The sequence below is a fragment of the Corvus kubaryi genome, unplaced genomic scaffold, assembly GCF_017639235.1.
Source record: "Corvus kubaryi isolate FWS band 111438036 unplaced genomic scaffold, C.kubaryi_AGA036_p1.0 37260, whole genome shotgun sequence".
Lineage (NCBI taxonomy): Eukaryota > Metazoa > Chordata > Aves > Passeriformes > Corvidae > Corvus > Corvus kubaryi.
This window is the reverse complement of record NW_024581077.1, coordinates 2829429-2846935: the sequence shown is the minus strand read 5'-3', so window position 1 is coordinate 2846935 and position 17507 is coordinate 2829429. Positions and strand designations below refer to the sequence as shown.

At 45.5% G+C, this 17507-nt stretch overlaps 1 protein-coding gene across 4 annotated transcripts in view; it reads left to right on the top strand.

Moving 5' to 3' along the window:
• The window catches only part of RAB30 (RAB30, member RAS oncogene family), a 48730-nt gene that overhangs the window by 19317 nt on the left and 11906 nt on the right, over window positions 1–17507 (top strand). For all 4 annotated transcript variants that reach the window (XR_006015368.1, XR_006015369.1, XR_006015370.1 and 1 more), the window contains exons 2-3: window positions 12344–12444; window positions 13854–13937. Coding sequence is in view for 1 of the 4 variants with exons in the window: in XM_042024047.1 (XP_041879981.1) it covers window positions 12352–12444; window positions 13854–13937 (177 nt within the window). In the remaining 3 variants the exon portion in view is untranslated. The remainder of the gene's footprint in view (window positions 1–12343; window positions 12445–13853; window positions 13938–17507) is intronic.

The following is a 17507-nucleotide window of genomic DNA, read 5'->3' as shown; positions in this document are numbered from 1 at the left end:
AGCCTCCCCTGGGCGCTGGTGGCTGAGCCCTCGTGGAGCTGAGACCCCCCTTGCAGCTAGTTCAGGCTCCCTTTGGCAGGCAAGAAGTCACCACATACAAGAGCACATGATTTTCATTACCCACGCCTGAATGTCTGCTGGGGCTGAATTGCCTGGATCCCCAAGAGCTGCTCAGTAAGAAACAGCAAACATTTTCCCTGAGAAGGAGCAGCTGTTTATATATAGTGTGCAGTGGGTTCATGAGTGATTATTAGGAAAACATTCCTTTCTAGTCATAAAAAAGGGCATTTTTGTTGTCTCCTTTCCTCTAAAACAGGCAAGTTGGAGAGTCAGGGATTTTCATTTGCCATGACAACCAATGAAACTGCCAAGCCATGTGATATCTTTATCCTTCCTATGATTAAACCTTTTTTTTTTTTTTTTTTTAATTTTTAAGGCCATGTTGCTAACAGTTGGGAAACATCAGGTGTTATTTGCTTTTCTCATGTAGATTAGTCAGGATTTAATCTGCATGTTTTTATTTAAGAGCTGTAGAGAGCTGGGGGATATTGATATTTCCATGATTTATGGTAAGGGCGGTATCTTAGTTCAGAATTGCTGTATTGTACTGAAGTCTTCCCCCCTCTGCCCCTCTCCCCCTTTGAGACAGGACCACTCAGCTACAGCACTGTCTCCCACAGGACAAAAATTATCGTGGGACCCATCAGTGGTGCTGAACAGTGATGAGGCTCAGAGCCTTGGAGATGTTGGTTTACATAGGATACAAATGGCTTAGAGACTTTATGAGCCAATAAATCTTTTCCTGTTCTTATGCCAGGGCAAGGTATTGCAAAGGCAGAAATTGTGAGGGATATGACTCTTGATGCTTGGTCCACGTGAGGGCTTCCCTTGGCTCCCGGTCTGAGCACTTCGCACTCCAAGAGCCAAGAGCCTGGTGTTGGTGTTGCTGTCAGCAAAGTTGAGTGCCAGCATTTATCCTCCCTTTTAAAAATTGCTATCTTCTGTTTAGGAATTTCCTCAGGGTGCCAAATATAGATTCAACACACAAAAGAAAGTCCCACAAACTCAAAGCCCAACCCCAAAAGCTGCTCTGTTGCTAAGGAATAAAAATAGATGGTCACAAACACGGTGTTGACGTGCCAAGTTGTGTCCCCATGACCATGCAGCTGTGAGTGCAAAGGTCCCTGTCCCAGTGGCAGCACTGCCCAGGCTGCACACGTCATGTTGGCGTCAGTGTCTACGAAGGACTGGCTGCTGCTTGCTTTAAGTGAGAAAGAGGAAGTAACTTTGTTTCCTAATCTTAGTCCCAAAGAGGTAAAAACTTCAGAGGGCTGCTGCCAGGAGATAGTAATTACAGAGGAAAATATATATATTATATTTTTGGGTGCTATTATCTATAATACAGCTATGTCTATACTGGAAGAGCCCTGGGAGATGGGACCAGATTTTTGAACAAAAGCCCCATTCTTTGGGAGATCCTGGGCTGTGTCACAGAGTTGCTGGTCATTGGTGACATCAAAAGGGTGAATATCGGTGCCGCAGAAGCTGCGGTTGTGCCTTCACCTTCTCCCCAAATGCAAATCTCTCTCTGCAGATCTCTGCAATAATTTATTAACCCATGTGGCTGGAGATGGGGAGTAGCTGAGCTGGGTGTGGAGGTGTGCAGAGGTGAAGACATGATTTATCTGGGCTGGAGAGCTGCTGTGACCAATGCCATCTTTTAATATGTGTGTGCATGCCCATGCGGTGCTTGGTTTTGTGGGGCCCTGTCTGCTTAGTCCTTAAGGTACTGCTTGCTGCATCAGCTCTAAACAGTAAATCTCAAAGACCCTGGAACACAATTTTTTAAATTATGTTTTCAGATTTTGTACTTTTAGGTAAGCTATTTGAGTAATATCCCTGCAGTGGTAGGAGGCCTGGAGCAGAAAGCTTCTGCTAAAGAGCTGCTTTTTTTGTGTTTAAGGCTTTGTTTTAGTGCCAAATTTTCCCTGTGCAGTTTCTTGAATTGCAGCCGGTCCAAAGCTGAGATGAGGTTTTAACAGCAGTTAGCTGCCCTAGAAGACTAACTGCACATTTGCAGTGGTTTAGGGCAAATAAAAAGTACTGTAACCACCTGAAACTATAAGGGGAACTGAAAACAGGCTACGTGTTAATGTGTGAGCTAAAATGTAACCAAGACATGAAAACTGTTCCTTACCTTCTAAGAGACCTGTGATATCATCATAGAGATCTTACTTGGGAGCCATGATATGAAGTTACTGTTACTGAGATACTCGAGATAGTAAACATACTTCTTTACAAAGTTAAATTCTGTAGCCCAGGCTGTAATATCTAATTCTGCTGCCCCACCCTCGGGTTTTTTTTCCCATCTGGCTTGGGTCCCTCCTGCAGATGTCTGGAGCAGGCACGGCTGGAAGCCTTCCCTTTGGAGACATCATCTTAAGCCAGTCCTGAAGCTACACCCAAGTCTCTATTGTTTCTTCTTTCTTCCCTCTCTGAACAATTTGTTTTCCTGAAACATCTGCTGCTCTGGCAGATACCCACAGTTAAAGCTGTACCGCAGTGTTTCTTTGCAGAAATGCAAAGAATACTCCCTGCCAGCTCAGTCACTTGCCAGACAGGATGGCTGATCCCGGCTGAGGGGTTTCCATCAGATGAGGCCATTTTTAGAGGGGAAAACTTCTTAGAGGGCACACACAGTGCTTGTGCTGGTAGTGTAGTTCCATTAGGAAGCTGAAGCATATGTGCTTGTGTGCCACGAGCATGAGTGTTACAGGTAAAATGTGCTTCCCACCTGGAAATAGGAGGTGGTAAATTGAGGGGCAATAATCTGCCTAGGAATAGCTGAGAACTTATCACCCCAAACTTGACTTTAGTGGCAGAGAGGGATTCCAAGCTCATCTTTGGAGGCAAAAGCCTGTAACACTCAACTGTGTTTTATTCCTCCTATCCTATCACTTCATGTTCAAAAATGCTACCACTTCTAGATAGGAATCCTTCCTTTAAAAGGTATAACAGAGGCAGAAGTTCTTCTGAAGTGCAAACGTGCTGTGGCAAAGTGCTGCCTTTCCTATTGTGGTGGCATGGATGTGATGCACAGCTCACATATGGCTCACACACGATGTTGCATGTGTACTTGTAAAAAAGGAGCCTCCAGCCGAAACACAGGGTCACTTTTTAATTTCCTCATGTAAGTTGAAAAACAACCACAACAAAGAACCCTTTTCTCTTAACAATCCAACTCTGTAGTAGTAGGCTTGCACTTGAATTAGGGGGCATGCCTGAAAGTTTTGCCTGGGAGTGACAGCCACCTTCTTGAGTCACCAGGAAGAAGCTGCCCCTGTAACCCAAATGCAGATGCCTGACTGAAGGTGGGTTACTTGAACTTTGCAAATTAATGCCCTGATAATTTTTTGTGCTTGTTCCTGGGTAAAGTTCCTTTAAGCAATTGTCTTGAGGGGGCTGCATCACTGCACTTCACGCCGTAACAATGTATGAGAGGAGCTGTTTAGGGGTTGACCTCCTCTCAATGAAGTGTTATTGTAGAATCCTAGAATGGTTTGCGTTGGAAGGGACCTTAAAGATTAGCTGGTTCCAGCTCCCATGTTATGGGCAGGGAATCTTCCACTAGATCGGATTACTCAAAGTCTCATGCAACCTGGCCATGAACATTTCCAGGGATGATTTTCACAGGTCCCTTCCAACCCAAACTATTGTATGGATCTATGATTTTTATCTTTCTTTTTGCCTCTTCCTCTGCTGCTGGTATTGCTAATTTATTAATATTTCAATTACATATTTATGATATATATAAAATATGTACTATATATTTAAATATATATATATAGAATGTATTTTGGAATATATTTATATATTTTATATTCAGACTTTAGGTATGATATATCTGTCCTGAGCCAAAAGCGGTTTTTTTAGCTTTTTGATTGTTATTCCAGGATGCTGTTGAGTAGGCACAACCTGGCTTTCACCAGTGGTATGGCATTGGCATGGCATGGCATGGCAGAGGAGCATCATGCACAGGGCTGCATGGAGCCCACAGCCCCAAGCTGTGAGGCACCAAGCGCAGCCCAGACCTCAGACACCTGAAAGTGCAATTAGCTGAGGTTTAATTACTTGTTACTTCTAATAGGTTTGATGGAGAAGTGATGTAAATCCCAGTAAATCACAAGCTTACTTAAGCAGAAGTGAAGAGATGGAAATAATGGCTTATTTTTTCAATTAAAAAGCATTCTTGCTAAATAAAACCTTATTGAACTTTTTTTTATTTTGTTCATACCCCAGTCTGACACAATGAAAACAAGAAGGTCAACAGCAGTAAGATATGTCACTGCAGTTAAAACTCAAGAAAATTTTCTTGGGTAGGCTGGCTTATGAAAGTGTGTCTAAGGCTCATATTCATATTTCACAATACGTTTATGATTCTTATGTCACTGCTAAATGGCATAGTTACACTTGTGCTAATTCTGCACTTGCAACCTCATTTGAGTCACGATGTTCCTGTAAATACTTTATTGAAATTCCTTGGTTATGATAGCTTTTCTCATCTATTTTCAAAAATGATGGTGTCAGTCTGTCGAATCTTGCCAGTTTTTTAGCAGAGTCTTGTCACCTAGTTTCAAAACTTCTCCATGTATGATCATGATGCCACTCAAACCCATGCCAGCCCAGCAAACTAATGCATCAGGAGACTTCTTTGCTTTTTATATATTTGACATGCACAAGCCTTTCTTCTAAACTGAGGATTGGTTTCTCCACTGGCTTTGCCTCCTTGCGAGTTGGGTGCTTCGCTGCTTGTAGGTGCACTGTCCCCAGGAACCTCGTGGGAGACACCTGGGGTTCAGCCTGATCCTGCACCTGGTTTCTAAGGACACAAAATCTCATGTAAGTTGCTGATGGGTTCCCCATTTTGGTGGGTCATGTCTTGGTGTGGGAGCTTCATTTCACATAGAGAGCTGGGTTTAGTAAGCTTTCCTGGCTTTTCCATGCAAGATATGTTTCAGTTACCTCTTGGCTGTAGCTTAAAAAAATAATTCTGTTGGGTTTTTTTTTTTTGGTTTTTTTTCCCTTTGGGAAGAGGCTGTTGTTTTTGAGTGGATGAAACAGCATTTTTTGGCTGGATTTCTGGCAATGCAGTTTTTTCCACACTTGGAAGTCAGCCTGTCTGCTGTGCTGGCTGAGTGTGACTGCTTCAACACACAAAAACATGTTGCTTCAGAGTGTGCAGCTTGGTGGTTGGATGATGTGCTAAAACGTGGCCAAGACCAAGGGAGTGTTGTTTTGAGCATGCAGTGTTGTCTCCATCTCCAAGCATGTCTTAAAAGGTGTTTATAAAAGCATGTGTTAATATTGCACCAACTTTTTTTGCAGTGAAAACTCAGATTCTGACAGTAAATGGAGTGTCAGGCTGTTCTCATGCTTCTGAAGCTGGTGTGTGTCCTGGGGGTGCTGGTGTGTGGTTTGGTCAGACACTGTTGAGGCATTGTGGCTGTGCATATCAGCAGGATTTTTTTTTAATCCTAAAGAAATTAATTTTCTATTTATCATTTTGTAACTACGGCATGTACCTCATTATTCCTATGCAACACAGAAATCTGATTAGTTTATCTGTGCGAGGAGAATTATCATTGATTAACAGTTCAGTCCTCAGATGTGTTTGATGGAATATAACTTGCTGTCTGCATGTGATATTTAGCACTTCCATGGCCGCTCCCAATGCTGACGTGCACAAATGTCAATGACTCCCCTTTCCCTCCAGGAGGTGAGAAAGTTAGATGAGGACACTGCACCAGGCAAGCTGTGAGTTGCCTGATCTCTCCTGAAGGATCTTTGGTGGTGCTGATCCTCGAGGATATGTCCAACCCAAACACATCTTTCCACCATCCAACCAAAAAGGATTAATCCTGTGTGCTAATGCCGCTCTTGACACCAGCAGTACCAAAGCCCCCCAGAGGACTTTGCCCAGACGTGGACAGACTGGACACGAAGCCTTTTCCCTATCAGGGGATGTCAGTAATATGTGAAAATCCAAAGATTGCTCCTGAATGTGAGATCTGTAACCTCTAGTGTTAAGCAAAGCAGGCAGATGGAGAGGGCAGTCTGCAGGCAGTTACGTCTGGTGTCCAGCCAGAGGTAAGGCTGGCGCGTCTCATGATAAGTGTGAGCACCACAGCAGAGCATCCTGTTCTCTGGAGCTCTGGCTCCGGGCTCTTCTTGGGGATGATATTGGTGCTGGATTTACCTGCTTGTTCCATGGTGAAGCAGCTGTAGTTGCTGGTCAGTGGGTTCCTCTGTAGAACTTGCACAAGCTCCTGGAGGCCAACTCATGTGTGAACCATGACCTGAGCAAAGTAGTCCAGTGAGCTGCAAATTTTCCATGGTGGCAAAAGAGGTAAGGGCTGTGTGATCTGTATGGTCATTGATCTAAAGCTTCAGCTTTTCTTTTATTTATAAAAATGTATCTGTGGGATAGAACATACATCTGATACATGACAAGTTGTACCTACTCAACCTGCTTGGTTGCTGTAAGAGAAACATCCTGAGCAAAGCGTTGAGGAGCAGGAATCTCTCCATATAGGGTAGGGCTGAGGTTTTTGTGATAAGCTGGTTTTTTTTCCAGATGCACTTTTTAAAATGTGTCCAGACTTTTCAATGATCAGGAGCTCATCAGCCAGTGTTGCTGGGCCTGCTGTGCACGGGGAAGCCCCGTGCCTTCCTACACTATGTGCATAGTTACTTGATGCCTCCTGGAAGTGTTGGATGGCTTTACTGAGCACTGTTTGGACCTTCTCCCTTCCTTGAAGAGGTATGTTTAGGATTGCCAGAGCACAGGCAACTGGATTTAGCTCACCTGCAATGGCAAGTGTGATGGGAGGAGTTGAGAGATGTCAAGCTCTGCAACCCCAAGTGCCTACAATACATCTTCCACCTTTGATTTTGGAGAAGGCATTCCCGGAGTTTTAATGTTGCACCACGCTGAGAGTGTGGATCCCATGCACTTGTGGCTTTGTCACCATCAGCACAGAGGCGTGCATGATCCAGACTTTCTTGGGAACTAAATCCCTCTTAATTTTTCTAGTGTGAATGGAAGTGAAATTTAACCCCGTGGAGATGAGGAGTGAGGAATATGGGCAGGGAAGCAGAGGGAAATCCAGGCTGCTCGAGGGGCATGAGCTGGGCTCATGCTTGCTGAGTGCAGGAGCCTGCTTGGGTTGGCAGGTGCTTTGGAAACTAAAATATTTTATCCTGAGTTGCGTAATGCAGCAGCATGTCCAGACCTCAATTCCCTGCGATTTTCTGGCCTGCAAGGAATAATTTTCTGCTTGAAATATTAGCCTTAGCTTTGAATTTTGTGGCTCATATGGAGTATGCAGTCAATGTAATATCTATATACATAACTGCTGCTCTTTGAACTTGAGATGTTTGGGTAAATTTGTTTTTGTTTATAGCTGTTGGATGATGAAAGACAGAAAAGACTTGTTTCTTGAGAACTGTATAAATACATCAAAACTTGCCCTGGCCTACTGGTTAGATCCAACAGGTGAAGAGGCTGCAGATCCTTCTGTGTCTAATTGCAGCAGTAGGTTGTAATGGGATTTTGAGGTGGGATAGAGCTGAGGTGCAAGTTATCGGTATTCCTGGCTTGATATGGTATTGGTATTAATCCTTAAATGTGGAGAAACCTTTGCAACTGTGGATAGTTTGGTTTTAGTTCTGTTTTTCATCCAGCTCTTTACTGGGAAAAAACTGGCTGGATGTCTGAGCCCAGTGAGAGGTGGTGAATGGAGTTGCATCCAGCTGGAAGCTGGTCCCAAGTGGTGTTTCCAAGGGCTCCGTTTTGGGGACACTTCTGTTTAATATCTTTATCAATGGTCTGGAGAGAGGATCAAGGGCACCCTCAGTCAGGTGGCAGATCACACCAAGTGGAGTGGGAGTGTTGATCTACTGGATGGCAGGAAGGCTCTGCAGAGGGATCTGGACAGGCTGGATCTGAGGCAAAGCTGGATCTGAACCTCTGTGTGAGGTTCAACAAGGCAAAGTGCTGGGTCCTGCACTCGGATTGCAGCAACCCAGGCAGCACCACAAAGTGGGGGCAGAGTGGTTGGAAAGCTGCCCGGTGGAAAAGGACCGGGGGGTGCTGGTCAACAGCAGCTGAACATGAGCATGGGAAAAGCAGCCCACAGCTTCTGCATTCCTTTTTCAGGTGTCTCTGTGGGAGCAGGAGCTTGTTTGTACAAGCTTGGGTGAGAGAAGGAGAGGTGAAAGCCCCTGGTCCCTGTGCTTTTGGTTTGGGTGGATCTCACCAGTCTTTTGGTTGAATTGGAATTAATAACTGAAGAACACCAAGAGCATTTATTGCACTGTCTTGCCCAAATGGAGAAACATTGAGGTTCTGGAGCATATCCTGAGAAGGGCAACAGAACTGATGAGGGAGCACAGGTCTGATGAGGAGCAGCTGAGGGAGCTGGGGGTGTTTAGCCTGGAGAAAAGGAGGCTCAGGGGGACCTTCTCACTCAACAACTGCCTGAAAGGAGGCTGTAGTGAAGTAGGGGTCAGTCTCTTCTCACATGTGAAAAGCAGTAGGATGAGAGGAAGCATGAAGTTGCATCAGGGGAGAATTAGATTGGGTATTAGGAAAAATTTCCTCATAGAAGGGTGATGAAGCACTGGAACGGGCTGCCCAGGGAAGTAGTGGAGGCACTGTTCCTGGAAGTGTTTGAAAAACATGTAGATGTGTCAGGGAAATGCGGTAGTGGTGGACTTGGCAGTGCTGAACTTGATGATCTTAGAGATCTTTTCCAACCTTAATGATTCTTTGAATCTGTGAAAACTAGCTAAGTCTAAAACATGTCCAGCTGTCCTTCAGTTGCATTCCCACTGACAGACCACCTCTCCAGGTGGTCACCCTGCTTCAATTTATCCCTCTTGTTCTGTCCAGAGTCACCATGTGCGGGGTTGCATGATGGAGTGAAGCAGAGCAGTGACACAAATGAAATAAAACCCCGCAAAACGGATCCCTTGTGAGGCTGGCAGGAACAGCCCATGGAGGCTGGTTGGGATGCCAGCTGCATAAACTGCCTTGGGGAAAAACAGCTGTGAAACCAAATTTTCTGCCCTGCTGCCAGCCTTGGGCTCTACTCCTGCTTCATCTCATGACAGGGCATGTCTCTGTGCTGCAGTGTTTGTGATTGAAGTTAATGTGGTGAGGGGTGGCTGAGGCGTGGACTGGCATCCCATCCCCTGCCCTCACTGCAGGGTCTTGTCTCCTCCAGAGGGTGGGACAGGCAGCTGCATCCTGAACAGTTTAAATCACTGCAGGGATGCAAGGCAGAGCCCTGCACCTGCAAACACAAGAAAAGAGAGGGGAAGAAAAAACACAAACCCACACCAAAAAATCCCAAGAAAACAAAAACAAATAGAAAAGTTGTGCTCTGCATTTGTTTTGGGTTTTTCTTTTTAAGCATATAATTCAGTGTGCTGTATTGCTGAGATGCACATTCCCCAGCTGTGGCCAGTGGGGTAGAGGTTGAGACACATCTTCTCTGGGGAGAGGGGAGGGGAGAGTGAGCCTGAGTCAGCAGCAAAGGTCACTTGGCTGCAAGGCTGGGCGTGTGGCCGAGGCTGTGCCTGTGTGTCCAGCATCAGTGCTGGGGTGGTGTGTGTGCACTCAGAGGGAGAAACACCAGCTGGGTTGGCAGGGCAGCGATGGTCAGCTTCACCTGCCCACTCTGCCCCACAAAGCACTTAGCACTCTTCTGTGCTGCTTCCTTTGCTTGCTCCCTTCCCATGCCCTGACTGCTTGTATCTCATCATTGCATGGTTTGTTTTATGGTCTTGGCTCATCTTTCAGTTCCCATTTGGGGTCATTATCACATGTGATTAGTCCTAGAGCCTAATGAACGGGATCAGACATAACTCTAGGGTATGTCTGAGCCATTTAGCATTTCTGACCTCTAAGATCTGCAGAGAAAGTTTATTTTTAAGCTTCCTAAGAAGATAAATTTGAATTTTGGATTGTTTAGGGTTCAAGTAATGGAACTGATATCTCTCCAGGGGGAGCATACCCTCTGGCATATGAAGAATCCTAGGAATAATTATGCGGTGCTGCGTGAGTATCATTAGCCTTGAAATAGTTTTTAGTGGATGATCACATTTTTCTTCATGGAAGAAGCTAGTGTGAAACCTTGTATTAACATTTAGTCTTCATTTAAGAGCACTGTCAACATGTGTTTAATATGCTGTTGTTATCCATTCCCACTCTGGGAAAGCCAGACACAGAGATAAGAAATTACTACACAAAATAAGAACCCCAGAAAATAAAACACTGTGCTTTTTTTTTTGGCTATCCTTTAAGGTCCCACTCTTTCACTCTGCTGAGAGGAAGGATCTGCAAGGACATGTGTGTTGGAGCAAGGTGAAGTCAGAGCATCCTCAGGACACCTCCAGCTGCTACTGCTTGGTGGCACTTTGCTGCACTGTGTCCCTGACCTGGTGAAGTGACACGTCTATGCAGTGACTCAGCCGTGTTCCTACTAATCACCTGCTGATGTGATGCAGCTCATTAGTCACTAACTGGTGTGGTTACCCTTTTTTCAGGCTGTTGGAAAGGCCAAGGGCCACATAGATGTGAAGCAGCTGAGTCAGTCTTCTACCTCTTTTGCCCTCAGATCCACCAGACTCTTGGTGGTGCTTGGAGAGCTGTTTCAATGTGCCCTGCCAGGCAGAAACAGACTGTCTCAGCTTTATCTTGTGTTCTCTGGTTGCTTGACTATAAGCCTATCACAGCTGTTTGGTGGGACTGTAGCTGGAGCCTTCTGGTGTGTGTTGTAGTGAACCCTCCAAAGGAAGGACCTCTGAAGGCACTGGGAGACAGCACCCTGGCTTTAGACTGAGCATGAGAAGCTGGTTTCACCCAGGCTGCATTTGCTCCCTTCATCAGCTCTGTAAAAATCCTCTAAGTTATCTGGGGATTTACTGAGGATAGGACTTTCATAATACATTTTTTCCCCCCATTCCCCACCTATCTGCCCCATACTTCTGCTGCACTTACCATCTTTGACTCTATCACCTCACTCTTTACCTAGTCTATAGGTACTGGTGGGTTAGGTACTGATGTTTTGGTTTTGCCTTACGTGGTATCCAAACTGATGGCATGTAAATCTGTCTCTTTTCTGTTCTCTTGAGAACAGGTCTTTGGTGCCATGTGTAATAGCTGGATCCTCCTGGATGTAGCTGGGTTTGGACACTGCCCTTCTGCTCCCTTGTCTCTGAGGTTTTCTTTCTGCCTAAAGTCTCCAGCTGAATCTCTTCTGGCTGTTGTTGCTTTCCTGGAAGGTTACAGACCCCTTCTCTGGCACAGTGTTGGCAGCACCCTTGGGAGCACTGGAGATGGAAGCGTGGATGCTCATCCCTCATGACTTGCTCAGCTGCAGCAAACTCTGCATTTGTCTTTTTGGTCCTCCCTGTGCTGTGAGTGGTGTAGGAAGCTGTGTGGGTCTTCCCCCATGCAGGCAACCCTGCCCATCTCCTGTGACATTGCTGAAATATCAGTCTCTGCATCCTGCCAAGGAGCTTGAATTTGGGCATGGAGTATGCTGGATAGTTCCTAAGCGCCTCTCTGTTCACTTCCCATTTGAGAAATCTAAATATTCCTCACAAAACTAAAGAAAATTATCATAGTGTAATATTTCTATTAGTGTCCATTATTTCTTCTCTTCTAAAAACCTCTTGTACTTCAGCTAAACTGTTGCCCCACTTTTCATACACTTTTAATACATGAACTCTTTCTGTTTTTAAGGCAAACACTGCTGCTTTTGCTTAAAAATGAAGTCCCTTACCTGTTCTGCCCTCATGTGTGCCCAATCCCTGCTCTGTGTGCACCCAGTGTGCTCCTGGAGGAGCTCATGGTGAGGTTTGGGATATTTCCCTAACAGGAGTAAATTACATGATCCTCAGAAAGTGTGACAAAGTCCATGCTGTCCTTTGGAGCTGGTGTAGTTAAAAGCAAAACAAACATTTGGGAACATCTGGGAATCACTGTCTCAGGTTTGTGGAGCACTGCTTGGAAAGCTGACAACCAGCATCTCTAATTTGTTGGCAGCCAGGTGAGAACCAAAATGGGGCCAAGGTTTCACTGCAGCTGACTTTGACTATGTGGATGCCCCGGCTCAGAGTGAAAAGTGCTCTTCTCCCTTATCTGAGGAGCCATGTGTGTGCCAAGAGACCTTTGTTCTGAATATTTGGAGTAATAAAAAGTTCAGCAGGGATAAAAGGGCATGTCCCCACTGACTTGGTTCACACAGTGGTATGCTCTCTGTCTCTCTTGCAGCTGCGTAAATGAGTATGGAAGATTATGATTTCCTCTTCAAAATTGTTTTAATCGGCAACGCCGGTGTGGGGAAGACCTGCTTAGTCCGTCGCTTCACTCAGGTAAGGTTGGCCACCTCTTGGGTTGTGGAATGTTGGGATGGGGACAGCACAGGGATGGGAGCATGGAGCCTGTGGCTCTGCACTGAGAGCTCTGCCAGCATCGCAGGTCCGAAGCATTTTGTTGTTCACACCCTTGGTGCATTCATCACATACAGTGACATACTGGCACAAGCAGCACTTCTGTGTCTAATGCTGTACCTGGCCCTGTTCTGGATTTTGTGTTGGAGAAAGCTCATTCATCTCTGAAGGTGGAAAGTCCCCTCTGAAAGCCACTGGGACAACTCTTCCTATTTTGGTGGTATTCTGGACCAGTACAATGGACCAACAAATTGCCTGGTCTCCCCAGCCTTTGCTGCACAGTTCTCCCTGTTACTTGCCATTAGTAAATAGATAATCTGGGTCCTGAGCTGTCAGTCCAATGTCTTTTTTTTGTGGCAGAATAGCAGGGAAAAGACCATGCTTCTGTGGTCTAGGGGAAGGGAAGGCTTTACGTGATGCATCATAAAGCACAAGTTGCAGGGTTTTGGTTGCACTCTCCACTAGGAATTGTCAGCAATTTTCTCCTTCACTGTTAATTTTAGTTTTAAAGCTATAGTGATTTTAGATGCTCTCCAAAAACATGTGGCAGTCAGTGGCACTAAAGCTAGTCAAACCCAAAAGGTTAACAGCAAAAATCTTTGGCCACTTCTGATGCTTATTTGGTAGCACAGCTGCTGTAGGGGATAGATGTGCCCCAAAATCAGCATGACTTGGTAGACCAGAAATCAAAAACTCCAACTCTCATTTCGTTTGCTGCTGCTCCTTTCTGATGGTGCTGCAATCAAATACCACCAGCATTGTGCTGTCCCTTGCCATGACTGTGGCACTGGTGATGGCTTGCTCTGTGCTTCACTCCTGAGATGCTGTGCAGAGATTGACCCTGTTGTTGAGAGCTGCCAGAAATGCCTGTCGGTGCCATGGGGTGCTGTGGAGGGAAGAGGGAAAAAGTGCTGTGGAGGTTGCAAAAAGTTGCAAATGCATCTCATCCCACACAGATGTTCACACGTCTTTCAGTGCATTGGGAAGTAGGATGGAAGGTCCTCACCCTTCCCCTGCCTCTTCCAACTGCACAGAAGTAGAAGGGCTTTTCCTCTCTTTTTTTTCCTCCTTTTCCTGTGTTCTTACCTCTGAAGTCAATGACTTGCTGCATAACTAGGGGTGTATTAGGCAGAGAAAACACAACAGGGTTGAATTTATGGTAACCTTCATGCTGGGGAAATGTCACACTCTAAATGTGATGGAAATAAGTGTCATGGGAAGGGGACAACGGATGAATAGTTTTGAAGATGGAAAAGGGTGAGGATTGACACCCAGTGAGAGTTTTGTCTTGCTGTAGACGTAAGTTTAATCAAACTCTTGTTTTCTTCCAGGGGCTTTTCCCACCAGGGCAAGGAGCCACGATTGGGGTTGACTTTATGATTAAAACTGTGGAGATAAACGGTGAAAAAGTAAAGGTAGGAGCCTGATGACTTTAAGTGTAAATTCATGTGGCAGTACTAGAGGCGAGGTTTCTTGCTGCAGCCTTTCCACTGCTGGAAGACACTCAAGGAAGTGCACAACTGTCTGGCGTGGCTTAGGCAATGCAGGGTCTAACAATCTGTATGCCCCTCTCCACCATTACCATCAGGATTGTAACAGTGAACCTACTGGAGGGGAGAAAATGGAACAGGGAGATCTTGCAAAGCTCTTGTCCTTGCTTAGGACATGGTAAGGTCATGCCTGGCTGGAGGTGAGGAAGCCCGAAGTGTTTCAGTGCAGCATCTGCTCACTGTGTTTCTGGTAGGCAGAAACTGGGCTGTGCTTGAGGAAAGTCTTCTCCTGTGAGCTCCAAGATGGCCATTGGGGAGAACAGGCTTCTTGTATGGTTCTGCACAACAAAGGCTCATCTTCCACTTCTGCCAAGTTATGGATTTGGGAGAAGCAGAGATGATTACAGTACTTGTGTTTCAGCCAACAGGTTGAGCTGCAAAGGGCAAAGTTCTCCATATTTTTAACTCTTTCACCCTCTAAAATAGGGTGGTTGCAATCAAACCACTGCTGGGAAACTGTCCTTGTCCTGAGCTAATTCCCAAACTGAGCCTGAGCATCACTTGGCAGAGGACTACTTTGCCTGGGCCAAAACACACTGGGGACCAATCTCATGCTTTAATGGGATCCATGGTTGGGTTCCAGAGCCCAGAAGTGTTGGCTGCTACCACTTTGTTCATTAGAAGAGGTTTCACTTGAACTACTGTGGTGTCTGAGATGAGAGAAGAGTACGGTTGTTTGAGCCTCTAATATCAAGGTGTCCACGGTCCCTGAGCTGCTCCTGGATTTACTCTGCCTGCATGAAATTCAGGGGTATCAAAGTGAAAACCAGCAGTTTTCCCCTTGCTGCCTATATCAAACCCAATGTGAGAGTGGCACCAGTGTGACAGTGGCTGGGTGTGCCACTGAGACCTGTTTTTTAGGCTTGTGTAAGTAATGGGATGGAAACAGTGCCCTTGGGCAGTTTTTCAGCCCTGGTTTTTTTTTTTAACCTGTAACACAGCACCACAGAGGGTTTTTAAGAAGAAAATGGGGTGTTGTGTTGCTAAGTTTAGGACATATTTTAAGAGCCATGGTCACATCAGCAGGCTGCCACTCTGCTGAATGAGGAGCTTACAAACCTATGGGAAGTGGTGGTGTGTCACCAGGAGACCTTCCCACCTGAGGAGGTGAAGGACAAGATGTAGAAATCCCTCACTGGGTAAAGACCAAGTTGATACTCAGCACATGGCTGTGCAGGTGGGTCAGAGCAGCAGGCAGGGAAGCAGTGAGGATCACGTGTAGCCCCTGCAGTGCTGGTGCTCAGCTTGGTGGTTGTGATTAGCAGGGCTGGCCAGGACATGAATGCTGCTTGTCCCAAGCTCATAGACAGCAGAGATGTTTCTCTCAGCCAAACCCAGTTCCAGTGAAGCAACTCAGAGGATCTGAGCTGGTAAATGGCTTAATCACTGCACTGGAGGTGGAATTCATTCTTTTCCCTTATATACATAGTTTAAACCAGCAGTCTCAAGACTCTCTTGATCATTAGAGGCAGAAAGGAAGTCCTGGAGGACACGAATCCCATCTACTTCAGGTATCTCTCCTTTTCCAGCATCTGGCTGGAGCCTTAAGAACATCACTTGTACATGAGGTCTGGGGTTTGTACTGGTGAACTTGCCCTAAGGATTTGTCTGTGTTTGAAGTGTTGCTCCTGTGATATAATCCTGTTTTAAGACTAATTTGGACTGAGGGTGCAGAGTTCCTCAGAGAGTATTGGCAGTAGTTGTGCCAGTGTGGGCTGTCCCAGGGGCATGGATGAAAAGCTACATGAAAAGTCCCTGCTGCCCTGCAGATGTCTGATGAATGCACAAGTGTCCTCTCTGAATCACCTTGGGGCAGGATTGTGTGTCACAGAGCCTCAGCAAGTGCTAGCTGGTGTATCAGCTATAGTTCGCATGGCAAATACTGGGTTCCTAAAGTCCCTGTCCTGCCCCTGCCAGTGCTGTAAATTGGAGTTGCTGGAGCTCAGTTTCAGTGACCAAGACTTAATAGGAGCTTAGTATGATACATCTGGGCACTGGAATGAGCCTTCTGGTGTCTGGAAGGCAAACAGATTTCTTTCAGTGGTCTTGTAGCTGAAACTTTTTGAGTAAGCAGTGCTTGTGAGAATAAACATTTAATGAGAGGGAAAAGCAGAAAGAAGTCAGAGAGCAGAGCTGCTCTGGCTGTCAGCTCATTTAGCACTGCCCAAGCCATGACTCTTGCCTCTGTTCTGGGCAGCCTCCCCTGCATGTCTGCTGAGATCCAGAATGAGGGAGCAGAGCTGTTTACCAAAAAAGTTTTCAGACTTGAAAATAAATTATGGATTTCTGGGGAAAAATACTTTCCAGCTTTCAAAACAGCATTATACAGTCAGTGGAGAGGAACTTCCTAGTATGAAAGCTGTGTGCCAGCTCCTCCAGATATGAGCAGCTACCAAAGCTGACTGCCCAATGAGCTGAGAGAGCACTGTGCAGTTGTGGGGGATTTTGATCTGCCTGGCTTCTTCTAATAAACTCCAAGAATGTGCACAGCACTTGTACCAAGAGGGCCCACAAATTGAAGCAAAGCAGATAGCAGTTACTGTGCTGGTCAAAGCTAAGCACCATCAGTGCTGCAAGCAGGGGGCTGTGCTATATGGACCAGTGATCTCATTAGTGGAAAGCTAAATATGTGTGCAGGTGTTGGGAGGGCAGGAAGCATCGGCTGACACCAAGAAAAATAAACATCTAGATTTTCTTCAGGCTGAGTCAGACACTGTCTTTGCTTATGCTAGGGAAAAAATACTGTACAAATAAAATAAGTGCTGTGAAATATTTTATTTGATGGAAATGACCAGTGAGGGAAAGTGTGAGATGGGTATTTTGTGTGCAGGAAGAGTTTATCAGTGACTGTAAGACTGGGGGCTCTTCCCTGTCTTCTGCACCCAGCTCACAGGTGGACTCATGTCTGCTCTCCCCAGCACAATCTCTTCTGCTTTCAATGTCTTAGGTTAAAGCAATGGAAGAACACATTCACATCAAATTTTTATCAATTTAGAGGTCATCTCAGTAAAGGCAGAGCATATATAGGCTGGAGTTAGCCAGTAGACAGTGATTAAATGTTTTTCCCGGGAAACAGCTGAGTAACAACAGAATTATCTGTATCTTTCCATCTGCCAGAGTTTGGAGGCTGGTTTGTTTTAAGGAGGACTCATTCATTATCTGGTTTTCATGTGCAAGTAATTTCACTTACGGTTTTGTGTGTCACTTTACAGATACCAGATTCAGCCATTTAAGTACAACTATGCCAAGAGATTAAAAGCACAAAGGTGCCCAGGAGCTGTGAGCCAGCCACAATTACTTTCTCTGCAAAAAAAAAGTGGGCTTTTTTTTCAAAATTATATGCCACATCTAAAAGCTGCTACTGAGAGCTCTCGTTTCAAACTAACATATTTATGATGATTGGCTGGCATAGCTCAGCTTTGGAACTGGGCAAGA